General features: G+C 45.6%; 1 protein-coding gene across 11 annotated transcripts in view; it reads left to right on the top strand.

Moving 5' to 3' along the window:
• Nucleotides 1-21,761, top strand: part of LOC138548762 (microtubule-associated serine/threonine-protein kinase 2-like) — a 2,396,492-nt gene that overhangs the window by 2,279,575 nt on the left and 95,156 nt on the right. For all 11 annotated transcript variants that reach the window (XM_069642298.1, XM_069642297.1, XM_069642303.1 and 8 more), the window contains one exon: nt 10,574-10,728. In XM_069642298.1, the coding sequence (XP_069498399.1) occupies nt 10,574-10,728 (155 nt within the window). The remainder of the gene's footprint in view (nt 1-10,573; nt 10,729-21,761) is intronic.

Raw genomic sequence — 21,761 nt, 5'->3', positions numbered from 1 at the left:
TCTTACTACTTTCTCTCTTTATGTACTCACTTTGGGTACTACACATGTCACGATAGGGATAGTGTTACAGACACGCCTATGCCGACGTCCCCTTTCGGTCCCCGAAAGACAAGATGCAATACTCTGCGGTTACCACTGGATGGCGGAACATATGCACAGCATGTGAATCTAAGCAGATACAATCCTCAAATGCTATTACGGTAAGTAATGCATGTCATATGGTTAAGTTACTCACCTGTGAATTTGGCGTTTCTTCCCCAAAAGTAATGGTGTTGGTTTCACTTTTCTATTCCTGTTAGGATAGATGTGCATGCGTCCCCAATTGGGTCTTGCATCCCCTGACGTGCTGTTAGCCTGTCCAGAATAAGTCTGCCTTAGGTTATACTTACCCAGAACCTATACAGAACCCACTTTGTTTTGCATATTAAGTAACTTTGGGTCTCACCCTAAGTTACCAGGGGAATCCAGACGTGGACCCCTTGCTCACTGTTCTCCGAGAGGCACAGCTCCACCTCACTGATGATGCCCAACAAGGCTGAAACTATGGGGTTGCTTTTGGTACTCTTGTTCAGGGGAGAATTGCCTAGCATTTCGGTGATGGACTTCCTTTGGGCAGGACAAAGACTGATATGCAGGGATATTTCTTCTCTGTGAAAGGGACAGTGAGCTAAAGACTTGGTTGAGACTCTCCCAGGGGCCATCCACCCAAGAACAGGTCAATGGGCTGTGTTCGTGCTGGTAGAGGGACTCCCAGAACCCCCTTTGTTTTCTATACTTACCTTTAAGTTGCTGATAGCTAGGCTTATAGGTTTTACTTACCTTGTGTTAGCTGTGTGCCATCTGTGAGAAACTAGAAGGTGTCTCACACGGTAGTCCCCAAGAATCTGTCATCGAGGTGGCCAGAACACAGCCATTGCTTTTGGATCCAGTTCCTGGGGGTGGATCAGTGCGGGAGGATCACCTGGGTGAGGGGTCTTTAGGGAGAGGGACATCAGGTGGCGAGACGCAGTATCCCTCCCCCTGCAACACCTTTAGCCCAACCTACCATGTAGGATATGTGGGATCCTTACCCCTGCCTCCTTTCCCTACACAATCACTTTCACACCGACAACCCGCTCTGGGAGAAAACAGACTAACATCCGAACAGTATACCTGGCATGTCCCACTACAATGGTCAGGCGAGGTCAGTCGATTACTGGCGATGACTCACACCTGACTTCCATGACACTTCCCCACATGGATAAAAGATGGAGCACAGGAGCAAACTCTGAGTGAGACAAAGCACACAAAGGAACAGCAGTTTCGAGTCGGCAGCTGAACGAGGGGAGAAAGACAGCAAATCTAGAAGGGTTCGTAAGAAGGGAAATACCCTTGACCTTTCAACAAGATGCTGTTACTTTCAAGACACCTTCAAGGCAGAAAGCGTAAGACCAGGAAACCAGATTAAAGAATCCTGCATTGTGTGTAGAAGATACATAGGGCACTCCTGCGTAACTGACCAATGCGGGGAGGAGCAGCAGCAGCCGCTGCCGTGGCATCGTCCTTGGCTCAGAAGTGCAAGAGATATCAACACAGCCAGTGAGTTGGGGAGACCGATGCAAGACCGGTCTGTGGTGAAGTAAAGGTTTCAAGCGGCAATATTTTATAACAAACGCCGAAACAAACATTGTTAAACACCTGTAATGAAAGACTTGAGTAAAGCTAAACTTCTGATGAATGTTTGAACTTGAAACGGCAAGATACAATACTGTTGACAGTGATCCGGCACCCTGAATGTGCTCAATCGAAGGTCTCTGGAAGGTATCCCGACAAGAGAAATTGAGAAGATTGAGTAAAACAATTGTGTGAAGTGAATCGTAGTGGTCCTGCAACGGTTTAAGCAAAACCCATTGCACATTTGAAAGTCTTTGGTTTTGGTAAAACGAGGATCTGAACCCAAACAAGGATCTGAACCCGAACGAGGGAGATCCATAGCCCGAGCCTGAACGAGGGAGACCAAATGTAAACATTATGATAAAAGGGGGCCTAGGCCTGAAGAGGGTAGACTCATGATGAACATTGAAAGCAAGAACTTGCGCATTTAAAAATCCTAATCGGAATGGAACTTTCAGACTTTGTATGTTACAACATACCCTCTGCAGTAAGAGACTGTCATTGGAAAAGAGGCTTTGGAAGAAGGCCCTGATGTCTGTGAACTATATCCTTGTGGTTGAGAAGGCAGAGTGTGTGCGAAGCTCGAACGTGCCGCCTTGCCCCATGCCGAAGAACGTGGGGAAGAGAAGCCAACTGCTCAATCGTCCTGACATTATTTCTTGGACACTTTTTGTTTTGCATACACCCTTTTGTATTTAGAAGTAAGGATTGGCAATAGGTTTATTAGAATACGCCCTTTTATTTGACACAGACTCGACTAGGACTGTGTTATTATTATTTGATGGTCGTAGCTTGCTACCATCCTTAGATTTAGGTTTCGATAAGCGTTCAACCAACCCATTTACATTTTCAATAAACATGCTTGAACTGTGATCACTTGTCTGTCTTTACTGATTGATACCATGGCTTCCTTACACATCCTAAAACAAATTAGTAATTTCTTATCTCAATCTGTGTTCCACTGATCTTAAAAAGCAACTGTAATAGCATGTTACAACATTAGGTCTTACCTGCCTAGAATAGTTGTGTGCCATTCCTGAAAAGTGTTCCTTTATGTGTAGCTAACTTTGGTCTGCCTGGTGCCTACAAAATTAGTGTAAATAGTTCTTGCTTATCCTAGCATTTGTTCCACTGAGTTGAAAAGAAGCTGTAATTGTATATTACACAAAAAAGGTCTTGCTCACCTAGTATAACTGTGTGTTATCACAAAAGTAGTAGAGGTATATACTGTTCCTTAAATCTGTGTTCCACTATTCAGAAAAGTATATTTGCAAGTTCGTTAACTGTGATTTCCTTGTTGAGTGTCATTCCTTGACTGACATGGTCTACTACCCTTTTATTACTGTAACATTTTCTGAAAGTAACTTATGGTTTTATTCCCCAAGAATAGGTGTGCTCTATACTGAATGTGTATACAAATGTCTAACTTGCATAGACATATTGTTAGATTTCTAAATAAGGTATATGCTTTGGTCTGTGAACTTTAAAGCGTAGTGTTGTGTTTTCATGATGTGTTTATATGCTTTACTTAACTAAGAATCTCTTGATTTTCTTGTTTATAAAATAAACCTTTTATTTTTACAATACATAGTGTATCAGTGTTTCTTTGAACCATATGTATCATACAATTTCTTTGTACTGATTCTACAGCCCTCTCTCCTGCCTAAAATAAGCCTGGCTGATCTGTCTAGGCTACCAGGTGGTACAGCCTTATACTAAGAGTGGAGTCTTGCACTGTCTCAGTTGAAAAGTTTTATTAAGCCCTTAGTTGGAAACTGTCCTAACACTCACATTAGAGGCAATGTGGCTAAATCCCATAGGTCTGATGTGAGTATGGGTAAAAATGTAATGTTCTCCTTTTATCCCACATGGGATACCAGAGAGTTCCAGCCCAGGGTCTATGAACCAGGTGCCAGGGAGAGCTGATGGCAGTTCCAGTCAATGGCACACCACAATAGCGGAGAGACTTAGAACTGTGTTACCAAACTCACCGGACTCCTGAAGAACAAACTAAAGAATATATCAGGACAACAGGCCATATGGATAGGCACTTGTGGTGCAGGATATAACTGATTTGGTCTGCAAAAGGTGGCAGAATCAGCTACACATATTGCTGTCAATTTAAAGTTATTTAAAAGTCAGTCTTTGGGTGAAATATACTCATTGCCCAAGATTGTTCCTGAGAGGGTTTATTTTGTTGCACAGTCCATACCATGTGTAAAGTGCTGTCTCCCAGTTATGCAGGGGATGACCTGCATCCCACAACTGCACCCTATTTGTTGCAATTGAAAAATATGAAATCCGTTAAGCATGGAAGGCACTATTCCAGCACCTCTCACTTTGAATTCAGACAGTTTCATTTGCCTTTGGTATTCTCCTAACATAAACCATCTGACCAACACTTGAAATGAGCAGCATCAGTTTGCTTTAGGGAAACAGTTTGGGGTTCCATTTACCTTCACACTCGGGTACCATGTTTAATCCTGCTTGTTTAGATTTCAATAATTTTTTTAACCCGTTGTCCCAGATTACTTGTGATCGCACACATTTACAAGATGAAGCAGCTCTAAAATGTGAAGTCTGCTGGTTTCTCGGTAGCCACCAAGCCAATGGGGCCTTTCGTTTTAACCTATATAGGCCTATGTAGATAAGGTTGATCTTGTGCTCATAGGATACAGGAACTTATGGAAGTAGATGATCAATTCCAATAAGTGGTGATTGTGCAGCCTAAAGGTTGAGATAATTCAGCCCCCAGCAGGACTCCATGTTTCCCAAAAGTATGGAGTTGCCTGTTCCCGATCAATTCGCAATTCCAGTGTGGACAGGCGTCTGTCTTCAAATCGGGCAGGTCTTCGCAACAGTTCCATTATTAAGGGCAATGTCATCGTTTTTTCTCGTGCCCTTGAAAATCTTGCAACTGGTCATTCATAGCAGCTAATCAAGATTTTCAGGGATCAGGTAGTCTTGTTATTAGCTAACCTCTATGCAGCCTTTCACTTCTTAAACCGGTTTGTTCAGCCTGGAACTGTTAATAGATGTGCCTGGGGTGTCTGAACCATAAATTTATGTGCTTAATTTTTGGTGGCCCATAACTTTTGTCTCACTCTGGATGTATTTACCTCGTACTAAGAACACAAAAACTGCAGTGTATCACAAAGTTTTTGATTATTGTGCTTTTTATTCAATTTCTACGTAAATTCTTAGCATGAACTTCTTTGGTTGTGGAACATTCAGTTTAAAGACTCTAAGTATTTTGCAACAAACGTGTCATTTGTTGCCTCTATCTTTGGTACTATGCACAGTTGGGTGAGACTGACCTGGCCCAGTCTGAACAGTTTAAAATCAGAGTTTTGGCTCTAATCCCCAAATTAAATTGTGGTAATCCGAGAGTTTATTCGTTCAACTGCGGTCCAGCAACTGTGATTTTCCCCTATTAGTAAGATTGCCTGTCGCCATACTCAATATGTGAGACTTTGCCTTTGGTGGTTCTGGCCACTGTAGCATAGGTCATTAAAGTTAGATAGAAATAATCCCAGCAATTCAAGAGACCTGCAACATTGAAATAGGAGAAGGCTATCCATACCTGGCTGAAGTGTGGATCAAGACTAGATGAACCTGAAAACTATTTTCAACCAGTTCATACATACAGAGCACTGCTTGGGAGTCCAGAGCTGTTCCCCTGCAAACATGTATGCCCTTTCTTGACAATTTCTGAACTGAGGTGGAAGAAAGATGGGCAACAAAGGAGGCAACACTTAGATTAGGGCTCCAACGACGAGGAGTTGCCATTTTGAGCACATATATGGTATTCGCAAAGGCAGTAAAAACAGACGGTGTCCAGCTTTGCACGGGGAAGAAGTTAAGTGCCTCCCTCGTCCCAAAAACCAGTAAGGATTCTGGCAAAAAGCAGATATTCTGGAAGGGCACCTTTGAAGTCAATGGAGGGAATCTGAAAAAGATCAACCTTCCTAAAACAATTTTTATTTTCTGTTTTACGTTAACTTGTAGTGTTTGTGCATACTGTGACAAATGCGCAGTCAATTGCACTTCCAACCATTCCTAGCTAGCAGGCAAAATTAAATATAACCTTGATGCTCACAGAAGAAACGGACCATTCGTTTTCATCTGAAAGCAAAGCTTCCATGAAGAATGGTAATTTTGATACACAAAACTTCAAGCATTCTGTGCAAAAGAAGTTAGTAAAAAAAAGGGAAATTATTTAATTGTCGCTAAACTGGCGTGTTCTAAAATTGCATAATGTTCATTTCTAATCACTTCAAGCATATATTCAAGTCCTAATAAAAATATACGTGTCTTACTGAACAAAGCAAATTATAAAAACCTGGAATAACCATATAAATGATTTGCTGATAGGTTATCACCAAGGATGTCATTTCACCAAAATGCCTGGGGCAGTAGAAGTGACATCACATGTCCCTTGACCTCTGATGACATCACAGGAAGTGATGTCCTTTTACCCCACCGCCAAATGACATCACGGGAAGTGATGGCACACAACCATTCACCACTTGACAAAATAGGAAGTGCCCAGTACACTAAGAAAAATATGGCTACCATATCACTGTAATATATTCATTTCATACAAGAATGGATCACCTCATGTAGTGTTAATATCAGTGTGAATAGGCCTAAATTACTGTGAATGTAAGCAGAGGTCCAGCACAACAACCTGGCCTATTGTACATCACTCGGTCTAAACTGTAAACAGAGCATCTGAAAGAGGCCTAAACCCCAAAGCGCAGGTATCCAGTGCCTGCCAAGTGTCTGGCCACACACTGGAAACAGCAACTGACCAACACAAGACCAACCAGAAATACGAACGTCGAGTGGGTTGCCCAAAGCTGTGTGAGATATTATGAGTGATTTCAAACCTTCCAGCCATTACCTTTCTGTTTTGCTTATTTGGTAAGTAACCCAAAGTTTTTTGTTAGATCGGAGATCGAGGGGAAGGATGTGTTGGAGGTCACAGTAAGTGCAGGTTTTTATTATTTTAAGATGTAAACAGCAGCCGCAGGTCCACGACATCACCGCTAGAAATGCCTTCTGGGCCAACAGACCTAGGATACTCCTCACTGATGACGCCCAACGAGACTTGTGGCCTCGTGCAGAAGGGATGTGACCTAGCAGTTGGGGTGGGACCAAGCATGATTCGAATATTGCCTTTGCCCTTCTGTAGTAGCTTGGCAGGGTGAAAAAGGATGGCCTTGCGGTTTGCCCAGATCTGTGCCAACGGTTATGAATGATTTCAAAACTTCAGCCATCACCTTTCTTTTTTGCTTATTTGGTAAGCAACCCACAGTTGTGTTATTAAATGGAAGAGAGAAGGAACGATGTGTTGCAGGTTTTTTAAATTTTAAAATGTACACAGAAGCAACAGCAGCTCCATGACATCACCCCTAGTAAATACCCCTTTTCTTTGGTCCTTTATATTTTGTTAATGCCAGCCTCCTTCAGCTTCTAGCACTGGAACAGGAACATCCTCTTGTACCAAAGCAAGTGTGAGCTATCCTTCCAAACATGTATTTGTATTGCTTGAGGAAGCAACTGGTGGTTTATTTCAAAGGTGGAGGGCAACTGCATGTAAATTAATTCTCTCACCATGGGTCTGTCTACAGTGTGCCTTTGATGCAGGTCTGGCAGTTCTGTGTCAGGTCACAAAGCGCCTAGGCAGGACTGGTGGCAGAAGCTACCGGGGTACCACTCTCATCATTATGCCCATTGGCTTCCTGGATGTGCAAAGCAGACAACGAGAAACACTGATTAGATTTGCGTTCATGCTGGGCTGTAACTGATTACTGCAGGTTGCGCTTACCTGTTCCCAGCTAGCTTGACCTCGTCCCATACCCTTCCTCTTGCTACAGTACTGGGTGGTATCCAGTCAGTATGTCGAAAATGCAAATAAGTAAAACATTTCGTCGAAAAAAAAAAATTCGAATTTATAATTTTTTTATTTAATACTATTTTGGGGGTTTTGTAAGTAAAATAAAGTGTTAAAAAAATGGGTTTGGGGGGACAATCCCATAAAAAAAAAATAATAAAATCGAATTGTTTTTTTAGACGAAATGTTTTCGACATATTTGCATTAAAAAAAAAGTCATTCGAAATACTCACTATAAACCGTACTGGGTATAAGATGCACAGGCAGCTCTGCCTCTGAGCCCAACCATGCAGGCATTCTTCACTAATGGACTGCCAACCTGTTAGTGATTGGGCCACTTTTTGTCCAGTGGCCCAGGGGTAGCAAGGACAGGTCTAGGGTTAGCCGAGGGGAAGCCAGGGAAGCTGCTACCCTGGTACCCAGGAATTCTAGCATGGATGGTGTTCCTGGCTGCTTTGCATAACATCAAACAACATTTGGGAATAGGGTGATGAACACAGATCTTTACATTTGACAAATGTCTATAATAACGTGGTTGTATTTATTAGTTGCTAAAGGCATAATGCACACTGGGCTTGGTGCTCATTTAATTTTGCGCAACCAAAAGTGTTCGTAACTCTGGGCCATGTAAAAACATTCAGAGAGCTTCAGGATTTAGATGCAAGGTTAACATGGCTTTATTATCCCTTAATGTCCCTTCATTGGCCTCCAGTGGGCGTCCTTGTATCCAGATTTAATGTTTCCTCTTCATAAAACAGGCTGCCTTGGAGAATTTTAGAAAAAGAGGGCTGATAGGGGAACCAGATTCTCAAGGTAAGGGTTTCCTGTGTGGCCCATGAAGGGTTGCTGATCCATAGAATGTTACCTAACTCAGTGGAGGAGATTGGAGAGAAGGAGTATTGGCATGATAGAGGGGAGTTTAGAGATGGCAGAGAATAGTGTGTAAAGTGGGGGAGCACGGTGGCGAGGGTATCACAGACTTCCAGAATCTTCAATTACAAACTGAGGGTGAGAGCCTTAGCTTAGAATGAGAAGGAAATGACTGGAAGTAGAGGATGTCTATTATTTTTCTGTTCCAATATATCCCGCGTCTTGGCTTGGGGGACTGCGAGGCTCGTATTAGGTAGGAAGTGGTGCTGAAGGGACAATGGAAGTTGGTGCAGTGTGAGATGGGAAGCATACAACTTGTATATCAAGCAGTCCTTATAAAGTGTAGGCTATGTAGATTCCATTCTACTTCACCATTCCAGCCTGTCAATTCAGGAGCACATCCAGTAATGATCATTCTGTAACAGATCTTTCCATAAATGGGATCTTAATCGTTCTTACTCTTCATGAAATGTTATCCGGGCCTGGGGTCCTAGTCAAGTAAATTCACAATGATGGGTTCGGTAAATGGGAAATAGACATGGCCCAATATTATTATTGTAAGAGTTTTTTTGAATTCTGAGGCTCTGATTTCCAAGGTTGAGCGATACTCGGTAGAGAGAGGCGTATCAATACAATAGTAACATCCTATAATTTTAGCTGCAATATGTAGGAGTTTCGGTTGTCAGTGGTCTTTACGACCTAAGGAGTATTCTGTTGAACTGTGAACAGTCATAGTCCTTACTATCCATTAAAGGTATTAGATATAACTTTGATATTTGCTATTCATAGCTCCGTCCCCATATAGTTGCCTCTTAGTTATGTGAATGCGTCAAACCTAATGGTGCCACTTGTCTCTCTCCTGCAGGGGCAGAGGGTCATGCCCTTTCCAGAGCACCCGGCACCAAGCCGAGTGGCACCAGTTGCAGCTTTTCTGTAAGGATGGGGGGTGCTGCCCTGTTAGTTTGGGTGCGAGATGTTCACTTTAGATTAACATTCTAATGGATGTTTAGAATGTTAACCTAAATGTACATCTCTAACAGTGTCAGACATCACAGTATACCTGTGTGCTTTATTTGCACAGGGCACTGTGCTGCTGCCTCTGAATACGTGTTTTTCATTTTATTTTGTAATTTGGTGCCTCAGGTTATTATATAGAGAATATTGACCCCTACTGTCTAGTCTATAGATTGCTGTTAAAAACAACGTGCAACTGCATTCTCCATTTAATCGCGCTCTAGGACTTTCTAAACTAGCTCCATGTTATCAATGTTGTTAGTATCTAAATGGGAGTAGGGGATGTGCCTTTCGGACACATTGCCCAGCTCGGTCTCCTTCCTCTGAAGCATTGATGTTCCTCCCCTATCGGTGACTGCTGTTCGTCTCTCACTACTCTCCTGCGTCTCCTACACTCCACCCACCTTCTCTACTTCTCGCTACTTCTTCCTCCTGTGTTCCTCTGATGTCTCTCCCTTCCGCCACCATCAATGTTTCAACTCCCTCGTCTACAATACTATTACCTCCACCACACTCCAGTCCCGCGTCCTTCCTCATGCTGGCCTCTTGGTCAGCCACCATCTTCTCCTCTGACAAATTCCTATTTTGTGTTCCCTTTTTATCTTCCCCCTCATTTCTCCCATTGGATTACTGGCCCAAACCAATCTGGTCCTATTTCTCCCGTCAGTGAGATGTTACAATGATGGAAATTAGAAATAGCGGGTTAAGCCGTGGCCTTTTTTGCTGCGCATGCAGCCGTGCTGCAACAATGGCATTCCGCAGTATTGTGTCCCAGTACTTTTCATGGGGCTGCATGCAGCAATCTCCAATGTAAGTGGCAGTTTGCTGGGTGAATGTGGCTCCATGTCAAGTCTTCGATGGAATACGTCTGGTGCATCTGCAGAGACGCCAGTGTGCACAGGTGCTGGGGAACACTGCTCAACATGTCCGGCAGCTGTGTAAGCTCTCTGTTTTTGCATCTGCTGGCTCTTGCTCCTTTTTCCGTTTTTGTTAAGAGTAAGAAGTAGTGTGCTGGGTGTATGTGTACAATAGAGATGGCGAGTGACATTTTATGGCTGGTTAGCAGCTTGCAAATGAAATATTTTACCCCTACTTCCGGCACAGTCTAGTCACTCGCACTGTGCTTCTTCTTGGCAGGTTTACAGCAGTATGGAACGCCTATCTGTCCATGAAGAGAAGAAGACCCCGCCTCCCACCAAACGCAGCCTGAGCGAAGAGAAGGAAGATAAACTGGACAGCCTTGCCGGCTTGAAAAACCGTGACCGAGGATGGATCATTGGCTCTCCAGAAATGTAAGCCTCTGTACTTACATATGTGCCTTTAAATATGCTACATGCCCATTTATTTTATTGTGCTTTTTCCATCATTGTGATGTAAGTTGTAGATGTATGTTAGTATTGCAGAATTTTTATTATTGTTAGGGTGTTTATTGAGCGCAGACCTAGCCTTAGAAAACAACAAGAGTGCTTTTACAATCATAGGGGAAAGAGCAAGGTTCTGGAGCAGAGAAACAATGGAGGTGGGATCTAACAGGGGATATGGTTGTTGCATCTCCCCAAGGGGGAGCCGCTCCCTTTGAGGCTAGGGAGGTGAACCCGCTCTGCAAAACCTCCCTAAGGGTCTGGGCAAGTGGGACCTCACTGGGCGAGGCTCCCGCTTAGTGGACAAGGACTCTCATCCCTCTGAGGAACTCCCTAGAGCATCCACCAAAATGGCATACATGGAACCTTCAGATAGAAAGAACATTGTAAGCTCCAAGGACTTGGCTGAAGACCAGTCTAAAACAGCCCATTGTGCACAAGAAGATGACCTGTCTCTTTAAGTATAAACGTACATTTAACCGAGATGAGTAGGCTGGAAGAGGAGAGCAAATACCCTGGGACAAGCAAGAGCACATCGAGGAGAGGCTAAGCACGACCAGAGAGAGGAATGTAAACCGGGGAAACCCCCTGACCAGGTGACACCTGGAGAAGTCGGAGCAAGGAGAGCCGTGGAGCCCACAACTTTCATAGCAGTCCACGAAGAGCAAACCGAAGGAGAAGGGAAGCATTATCCTGGTGGTGGCGTGACCACTGCGACTTCATGGTGGGCAGGCTGTCCAATGAACAACGCCAAAACCACCCGACGTGGGAGTCCATGAGATGCCCTGCGTGCTGCAATCAGACGTGGTAGCACAGACGAAGAAGATTGAGTGTGAGACGCCAACAAGAAGGAGAAGCATGAGATACGGATTTGAAAAAGAGGACCCTGTGTGTGCCGAACCTGAATGTGTTCCTCTGCAGATAGAGAGTTAACAGGGAGATGAAAATACTGAGAGGCCGCCGGGGCATCGCTGTTAAACAAGGGAAATTCATCCCAGTACAATTGACGAGATACTCCAGATAAAGGCTTTAAAGCAGAATTGTGTTAATTTAATCACGAGAGTAACAAACCTGAAAGAGAAGGGATTAAGGAATATGCACCCAGTGAGATTGATGAGGCATTACATATAAAGCCATTAAAGTGGAACTGTGTTAATGTGATCTCGAGAGTAACAAATGAGCCTGAGTGAGAAATATTAAAATATTAATTGCAGGTGAAAGCAAGCAAAACAGATAAAACAAGAATCAGTCCAACTGAGAAAACCCAGGAAAGGGGGAAGGACAAGTTACTAAAAAGGATAAACAACTTAAAGTATTTGAAAGTCTTAAGAGTCAGACACCTATGTCTGATCAATGTACAAGAAAGAGTTATACAAAGCTGTGTGTAATAACTGTGAAAAAGGGGGAGAGCAAACCTAAGTACATTATAAAAGAGCTACAGGACCTTGCCCAGAAGGTTGTAAGAGACCATTTGAAGATATCTCGATGAAGAGAACTATGAACTAAATAGAGACATTGCCACAAGAGAAATCCAGAAAAGGTGGACATTATCCTAGCCTAATGTAATTTCAGTTAGCTAAGAAAGTGGTAGGGTCAGGTAGAATTAGTTTTGGACGAAGGACGGATTCATTTAGGAGTTCCTGTTGAATGACGAGCACCTTGAGTTTGGTATATAGACATGGAAAACCCTTTAGCAATAGGTAAAGAGACGTCTATGATACTCGTAATGTTCTTCAAGTGTCTGCCTGCTTCTTCCGACCCATCACAAAGGGCAATTGTCACAATGGGTCTACAAGTTGCCAGGGAAGGATACAGTGGGGCTCTGAATGCCAGGGGGCGACTATAGTGTGGAGTGGATGTTGTATGGACCTAGGTGTTGGGGAGGAGCCATTCGTTGAAGAGGAGGGTCTAGAGTTCTTTCCTGAACTGTAGAAGCAAGTGGGCAAGCCGGATGTTAATGGGGAGGAGGTTCTAGAGTCTTTGGGAATAGACACATAAGGTCTGTCCTATGGTTCTTTCCTTTCTGCACCAGCGAGTTCATGTTTGCTGTGACGGATCTTCGAATGTCATCCCTTCTCCCCTAGGGTGAACCCCTTCCCACGAGGCCAGGGTGTGAAAACAAAGAAATATGAGGCCGGGAAGCCCAAAAAGAAACACACCAACACAGGTTACAAAGAAACATACAAGCGCTTTATTTCAAGCTACAACAGTTACCAAGTCAATTGACAAACGGATAGCTATTCGGCTCCCAGTATAACATAACAAACTTGAACGAGGGTTCGATGTGTTTAGTGAGAGAGTGCATATTGGAATACCCGGGCCTTTTATACAATTTGTCCAGCCCTTGGCCAACCCTCTTGCAGGTTAACCATTCTGCAAAATATTTAATTATGGTCTTAGGGTTCCTTGCCAGGTCAATCCTTTAATATATGCATTTCGATTAGTTTCGCTGATATAAGTAGTACATTTACATATAGTTCAACAGTAGGACAAGGTCTCTGTTCGCGACCCCGACAAGTGGCCTGCAGGCATATTAATTATTCAGTTGTACAGAGGTCACAATGGCCAGAATCTTACTCAGAATGTCATTTGGCCTCCATTTTGATGTTCAGGGTGACTTCTACATAACAAGAGAACCTAAAATGGCGGTTTTATCCAAGATGGCGGCTTGCATTAATTTCTCTAAGGTCAAGACCTTGCCGTGGAGTTTGTTCGCACATGATGTTTAGACAACTTGGCGTAGGCCAATACACATACAATTGTTACAATAGGAGGCATAATATTGTTTCTATTCCGACAAGGGAGGTGAGGCTGCTACCCGATAGTCCTCCTGGTGGGTGGTAATCAGCGGGTGGATCTCATATGGAGGGATTCCCCTTGTGGAACCAAGGACAGCTATCCAGGGAGAGAGCAGTATTCAACCACAGCACTGGATCCACACCCACCCTTCTACCCTATCCTCTCGACCTATGTGCCCAATGCATCTACGTATAGGTGTATAGTAGAAAAGTCCACTTCCTTGGGAAGTACTGAGACGATGAAGAATAGAGATAACAGCCTTCATAAGTACTGGGAGAAGGGAGAGGTGCAGAGCAGTACATATTGTCTCGTTGAACCAAGCTGAGCAGTCTAGTGTTTCCCGGAACTCGATTGGCCAGAGCCAATACAAAATAGAGATGGGAAAACCCATGGGAGAGAGAGAGAAGGACCCTCCCTGGAGCGAACTTGAGCAGAAGAAACACTGGAAGCCTGAGGTCTGTGTAGGAGATGCTTTCTGGGCTGCAATAAGACTGTCCGGTTGCCGGTCCTGGGCGGAAAAGAAGAAAGCTGCTGCAATCTGCCTCCATCTCCGTAGAGTGCTGGGATACGCGGTCATGGGAATGAAGGTGCAAGCAGGAGAAGGGCTGCCGGTGGATTGAGAGGCCCGGAGGAAACCCACAAGAAGCTGCACTCAAGCCACCCGCCTCAGAACAGCGTTGGCAAAACCCTAGCAGGTAACAGGGCTGCTCGTAACCTAGCCAAACTCAGAAGCCACGAACGTTGCAGTACTTGGCTGGTGATTAAACCCGGTCTATGTAACAGATTGGAAAGATTACGGGTTGGGGACCCGCACCCAAAAGGGGAAGAGTGACAAGCATACTCTTCCTCGTCACAGGGTAGTGAACCAGACCTGTAGAATCCAACATGAGAAAGCATACGGGTCCAGGGCCTGCACCCCTAAAACTGAGATAAAAGTTATTGAGAAAGAAAAGCCTGAGAAAGGCTACTGTGAAAGCCTGAGATGGGCAACTCCGAAAGCCTGAACAAGGCCAGTGATGAAGCATACACCCTGGCATTGTGTACTGTGCAAGTCTGAGAAAGTCCATGGGAAGGGAGTCATTCCCGGCCGTTGTGGCACTGTGAAGAGCCTGAGAAAAGCCAGGTAAAGGGAGGCATTCCCGCTGGAAGGCTGAACTGTATACTAAAGTCTAAGAAGGACCTGGAGGAAAGGGAGTCATTCCGCTCAACCCTTGTGATCTGTGAAGCCAAGAAACCTCAGGAGAAGGAAGCAATACCTCCTAGTGCTTTTCCCGCATATTGTGTACTGTAAAGCCAATCAGAAGAAAGTCCCAGTGAAAGGAGCGATTCCCCTGGCACTGTGAGAACATTGAGAATAGACTTCGTGGAGAAGGTAGGCATTCTCCGGGAACCCAATAGTGAAACGGAGCGATGGTCAATAAGGAATAATGTTTGATTTGAATATTTTTTTTTTTGGGAACTTAAACCTTACAGCACCACAAGTTGGAACTTTGTTTACCTTGTAAAAGGAACTGAGACCTGGAGAAGGGAGTCATTCTCACAAGTGAAATTTCCCCTACGATTGGACTGTGGCTCATTGTCCAGAAGAAGGGAGTCATTCTTCTGGGCCAAGAATTGCCACTATCCTTTTCTTATTAGATACAAGTGTGAGGGATAGAAGTGGGCATTTTGACACAATTGGGTACTCTTTTTATCTAATGGACATTCTGAGCGTTTCCTTAGTAGAGGCATGGAAGCCTCTCTTAGAGTTGGATGTCCTTACTTCTGGTGGATCATAGGCCTCCATAGATGCTGAGAATCTCGGTGAGGTAGCTTGGGGACTTCAAGGTGACAGCTTTGTAGGTGATGCAGCAGGATTTCAAGATGAAACAAGCTTGCAGCGGGAGCCAGTGAGTGCAGTTCGATGAAGGTCTGGGTGCTGTGGTCGAATTTGCAGAGTACTTTGAAGAGTTGTGCTGCACAATGCAGGACACATCTCAAGGGAACCAGGGTAGTTCCTGGAAGGCCTTCCAATAGGACATTGCCACCAACCAGGTGGGAGAGGATCATGGGTTGGACAACAGATCTGAAGTTTTTTTCAGGGATCAAGGGCTTGATTTTCCGCAGGAGAGAAAGTTGGTAACAAGCCGATTGTGTCATCCTTGCTATGTGCTGTTTGAAGGAGAGATGTCTGTTGAAATCAAACCCAAGCGACTTGGCGCAGGTGGCCCAGCTGGAGTGCGAAACCCTCAAGGTGCCTAGCAGGGAGCCATGACTGGATGTCCGGGGATTCAGTGTTGTTGGTCAGCAGGAGGAATTCTGTCTTGGGGGGGGGGGGGTAAAGCTTCAGGTAAGCACAGGACAGCCACGAATGGATCAATGTGAGGCAGGCCTTGATCCTGTGGATGTCTTCAATGTCTACGTATAATTGGATGTGGAATGAGGAGTGTTCCAAGCGGTTCCATTTAAAGATTGAAGATCACAGGGGAGAACTCCAGAGGAGATTTGTAGAGTTGGTGATCTGGAGGAATCCGTTTGTACAAACTGGTGTCCGCTAGCTACAAAAGGATCCAGCTGAGGACAAGCTCACTGAACCCCAATGCAGCGAAGTAGAATGCTGGGGAGTGCCTGCTGTGTCAAATGCTGATGAGAGTTTAAGGAGAACCATGAGGCAAGAATGACATTCAAGGATTTCAAAGGCATTGTGGATCACCTTTATATTAGCTGTACTCCTACGTCCTGTACCCTTTCCTCCATACTGTATGGGCGTCCCTTGCTAGGTACGGGAAACTGAACCCTTTTCACCAGAGAAAATTGTCTGCCCCTTTAAATTTAGGAGCGCGCGGGGGCGCGCCCATGGGAAAATGTGCGCCCCTGACGCCGCCCACCGGCGCCACTCTTCAGTCCCCTTTGACGCATCGACAATAATAAGTTTGCCTAATGACACAGGTTTTATTAAGGCGGAGGATGGTGGAACGTATGGAGTAAAAGGACTATGGGTTAGGAGTATGTTAGTCACTACGGTGAGTAACTTATAATTACTTCTACCTCCCGTCCCCTTTCCTCCATACTGTTTCAGCAATTACAACTGAATGCAGCCCCAGGGAGAAGAGTTGCTCGTCTTAAGAAAACAAGTTCTTCAAAACTGCCTGGCCAAATGCTGCATCCGACCTGGCGCTGGCATCAGAGCAGTAGTGTTTGCAAAAGGCAGAGGGAGTAGCCCACGTAGCTGCTTTGCTGATAGTCTGCTTTGGAAGTGTCTTTGAAAAGCTACCGCCGTGGCCTTGGCTCTGATGGCGTGGGCGTTCATGTTTTCTGGCAAAGGCTTGTGCTGCCCCTCATACGCCTCCTTGATGGCCATAACCACCTTGCTATCGAAGCCTTGGATGGCTGAGAACCTGGCTTTGGGCCACCAAATGTGATGAATCAGGCATCTGACTTACGGAAGCTTTTAGTCCATTCTAGGTGAAATCTTATAGCACGCCTGTCATCCAGGCAATGAAATACCTTCTGAGCCTCATCCTTTGGGTCTGCAAAGAACATTTGGGCGCCAGGGCGCAGAGCACAACCTTAGGGTGCCAGGCTGTGGCCATTTTACAGGCAGATATAATCTGGTAAGACTGCCAGGTGTCTCTTAACCACTGGGTTGGAGGATGAAAAGATATTGTCACCAGAGTTCTTGTAGGCCCCTATGATACATGCGGCATATGTCCACCTGGACACCTGACTGAGCCAGATGCGCTAAGAAAGATAGAACATTGTCCAGAGAGCATGTTAGTGGATCAACCTTTTTTGCTTCTGCCCAGTGACAAAACCTGGTCCACTTGCTCTTGTATTGATTCCTGGTGGAGTCATTACTACCCCCCTGTATGATAGCCAGGTTATCTCGGGACATGTGTAGATGCTCCAGGACAACCTGTTCAGTAACATAGCTGCAAAGGCTAATTTCTGCAGAGCGAGGTGAACCACTGTGCCCCTCTGCTGAGACGGTAGGTAGGCTGAGCCCACCGGGAGGTGTACCGGGGGTGATCCGACAGATGGAGGAGATCCGAATACCAGAGTCTTGCGGACCAACATAGCGCTGTCAGGATGTGCCAAAGGTTCAGAGAATCCCTGACCCTGCCGATGACCTTGTGGATCAGAGGAGTAGGGGGAAAAGCGTAGGCATTCCTGTTGTTCCACAGGATGTGTAATGCGTCGACCAAGGAGCCCCTGCCCAGCCCTAGGCATGAGGCAAACTGTGGGAACCTCCTGTTGTCTCTCGTGGCGAAGAGGTCCACCTGGGGGTGGTCCGACCTGCTGAAGATCCCCTGCAGGACTTCTTTGTTCGACTGCCACTCATAATTGTCCATCCCCAGCCTCCTCAGCCTGTCTGCCTCCTGGTTGGATTCCCCAGGCAGTTGGGCCCCTGACAAGTGAATGCTGTTCGACAGTGCCAACTCCCAAATGTCGCCTGCAAGGAGGCGGGGATCTAGTACCGCCCTGCTTGTTGATGTAATACATGCAAGTGGAGCCGTCTGCCTGGATGCAGGCAGATGTCCACCATCTCGAACCAGTTGATGTGCTCCAGCTGCTCCTGATGAGGGGGCGGGGTGTGTGTGTCTCTTTTGCAGGAAGTGGGGGAGGAGATTTTCACTCCCATGCCCTTTGTCTGCCTGGATGAAACCAGCTCCCACTGTGTGTCTGGCTGTCCTGATTGGACAGCCTCCCTCCCCTTTCCTGTAAATTGCTGAGCTTTATTGCAGAGGAGTGTGTGCAGGAACTGAATAAAAGGTGAGGCTCCTGAGGTGAAAGGTAGGTTGGCCACTGTAAACTGAAGTAACTGAAGAAGATGATGACCAAAGACGGCTGAAGACCCTTTACAACACAATGAAGCGACCACTGCTGTCCTGACTCTCGTTTTCTGTGAGACAACGGGACTCCGAGGAGGAAGACTCCTTCCCTTTGACTGGTGGGAACAACCAGTCCCAAGACAAACTTTGATTCCGAAGGTACTGTGAGTTTCCAGAGCTTCGAACGAAACGCCAATATCAGGCGACCTATTGCCCAGTTCGAGTGCAAAGTTGTGGAAAGGCTGAATCTGTTTAAGACTTTGCTGTGCCCTCGAGGACAATCCAGAGACCCGATCCGACTCATCCAGACCCCCTAAGCAGAATGAGGGACTGTAAGAAGCGAAGATGATTGACCTGGCGAATCGCGTCATTTGTTTGTGCTGCCGAAAAGGTGTCAAAACCGCAGTGTGGCCAGTGAAGTTGCTGAAAGCTGTAACAGAGGTCCTCCCTCATGACTGCTGCTGAGAGATTCTGTCTGTTGTCCTGCCTTTTGTCATCAGACCAAGGAATCTGGAAGTCAGGTCCAGCGCTGCCACATCGAGGAGAATCCAGCCACAATCTTTTCTAAGGTACTGTGGCGAGGCAGGTATCGCTTACTTTGATTTAAGTCGCTCCAGAGCGTTGAAGTGCACATAGAGGTATCCAGGGTACCCCCGTCTTACCCCCGAATGAAGCTGCTGCTTGTGTCCCTTTATCGAGTCCTTAACAGGATCTTCAACGTTGGTCTAATCTTGCTACATCGTAAAGACTAGAGACTTGAAAGTATCCACAGAATTTCCCGTATTCTGCTGCTTGTCAAGACTTTGAGCCCTCTCAGAACTGCCTTTAGCTAAGGTTACATTTTGGAACTTAAGACTTGCTGTGTGAAGAAACTGCTGCTAGAACCTTAAGCCTATTTTCCTTGCCAAAAGTCACTATCTTATATGTGTATGCAGAGTACATTTCTTAACCATATTTTGGCTAAGATTCGCAAGTGCGTATTATTATAACTGTCATTACTGTCAAAAGCTGTAAAAAAAAATGTAACTGCAAGCAACTACAAACTAAGCTTGAAAAGTATTCTAAAGTATTACTAAGTGTTTTGGTTTGTTGTGCTATTTATTTGAAAGTGAATCTTGTGTAAATATAATCTATATTTTAATATGCATTTATGTGTGTGTTTCTTTGATGTGCATTACTAATAGGTTCCGTGTACTTACCTACAGCTCACAACTTCCTCTTATTGTATTTGGTTATTTATATAGCGCTCTTCGCCTATTTGTATGGTCTCAATGCACTTTGTGGTTGGAAAGCCCTCGGTGACCATAGTCCATGTGTTGGAAGTTCTAAGAGTTTTAGATTAGGAGATGCATGTGTGCATTTTCGCCGGACTAGGTCTTAGGTTGCTGGCTAGGCTCAACGAAGCAGCCCAAAAAGGTCAGGCACGTGGGTGGGCGGTGTTGTGGTTTGCGATAGAGTGCTATTGTTGAGAGGGTCGATGTGTGGCCAGCTGTACCGAATTTCTTTTCGTTGGTAGTCACTGTATGCTAGTGGCGGAGGTGTTTCAGTGTGGTCGGCTATATGCGCTCCTAGACCGGATGAGCATAGCCATAGCTGCATTCTACAGGGCATGGGTGTTTGGCCATACCTGCAGCCTTTGTCCACAAAGGTGATGTGAAGTATACGTACCAAAGGTTTCGAAGTTGTTTGCCTGGAGTTGTATGCCAACATAATAGGCATGAGAGGGGGCTGGAGAGGAAGGGAACATGGCAATGTCCGGAAGAGGAAGATGGATTACAACGTGAACACAAGCACTTTCCAAAGAATTTAACCCCACAAAAGCTGGTAAAGATTACAGAGCCTTAGAGGCTCAGGTTTACCGCAAGAGGAAAATACCGGCAGAGTGCCCGATCTGCAAGCGTGCAGGGGCCTAGAGCCTACACAACACGGCTGCAGGTGTTAGCCAATCAGGAGAGGGCGACGGGAAGGAGGAGGCAACAGGGCCGTATCCGGATGGGGAAGGTGGTTTACAACGCACACACAAGCGCTTTCCAATGAATGTCACCCCACAAAAGCTGGTAAAGATTTCAGAGCCTTAGAGGCTCAGGCTTACCGCAAGATGAAAACACCGGCAGAGTGCCCGATCTGCGAGCATGCAGATGCCTAAGGCCTACACAACATGGCTCACGGTGTTAGCCAATCAGGAGGGGGGGAGGTGAGGGAGGCGGGAAGAGGGCCGTGTCCGGAAGCAGGAAGGTGGATTACAACACGCACACAAGAACTTTCCAAAGAATTTCACCCCACAAAAGCTGGTAAACATTACAGAGCCTTAGAGGCTCAGGTTTACCTCAAGAGGAAAACACTGGCAGAGGGATAAACATGACTTCTCTGCCACTCTACCAAGGCTCCAGCAGTAGTACATACTGATACTAAGAGTTGTGGATCTACAAACCACTGGTATAGCTTACTAAAGTCTTACCTCCAAGTGGGACTTTAGGAAAACTCCCCAAACACCCTGTAGGATTGTTCAGTTCTTAAGTGTGGTGGGAGAAAGTTCCATTGGTTGGCTGCCACAGAGGGGAAGCTTGCACCCCCACTTTCGGCACATTTGAACTTAAGTTGGACGAGCCGATGAACAAATGCCAGTCTTACTGGTCTGGAAGGCTGGGCTTTCAGGGAGCTTTGAGACAGGTAAGGTGGAGCAGAGTTGGACAGGCATCTGTGTGTGATAAAATACAAATGATGGTGGTTTCCAAGATGGCCACTGCTCTGTGAGATCGCATCCTCACGTCCTCACGCGTGGCCTACAAACAGCAGGCCCCCTGGCCATTCATGAGCACTTTTTCTACCCCCAACCGAAGCGCAAAGCGCCCCAGAAAAGCGAGACTGAAGGATGCGCGGAAACACATCAGGACTCTACGTGGCGTTGGAAGAGTTAAGGAGGGACTCGGACGAGGATTGGAGCCAGAGTGTGTTGCAGTAGTCCAGTTTGGACAATATAAGTGCCCTGGCCAGGGTAAGGCAACTACTGGTGGATAGAAATGGTTTGCACGCATTGATAAGCTTGCTAGTGTATGCTGTAGATGAGATGGTGGCTTGTTTTTTGAGAGAGAGGGTGGAGTCGAGGTACCCACCCAGTGTTTTAACTTCTTTAGATACTTTTATGATGTTGCCATCAAGGATACATGATTGGTATCTGAGGTCTAGTTTAAGTCGGGCCTGGGATCCGACAATAAGCAGTTCTGTCTTATCGTTTAAGCAGAGGCTGTGGGTGGCCATCCATGCTTGGATTTCTAGGTAGATCTCGTTCAACTTCCTCCTCATAGTTCCCTGTGAGTGCAATGAGGATCTGTGTGTCATCGGCATAGTTCGTAT

Source organism: Ambystoma mexicanum, chromosome 1q (genome assembly GCF_040938575.1).
Source record: "Ambystoma mexicanum isolate Mex_15411 chromosome 1q, UKY_AmexF1_1, whole genome shotgun sequence".
Classification (NCBI taxonomy): Eukaryota; Metazoa; Chordata; class Amphibia; order Caudata; family Ambystomatidae; genus Ambystoma; species Ambystoma mexicanum.
The sequence above is the reverse complement of the archived record's forward strand: the minus strand, read 5'-3'. Positions and strand labels throughout refer to the sequence as shown.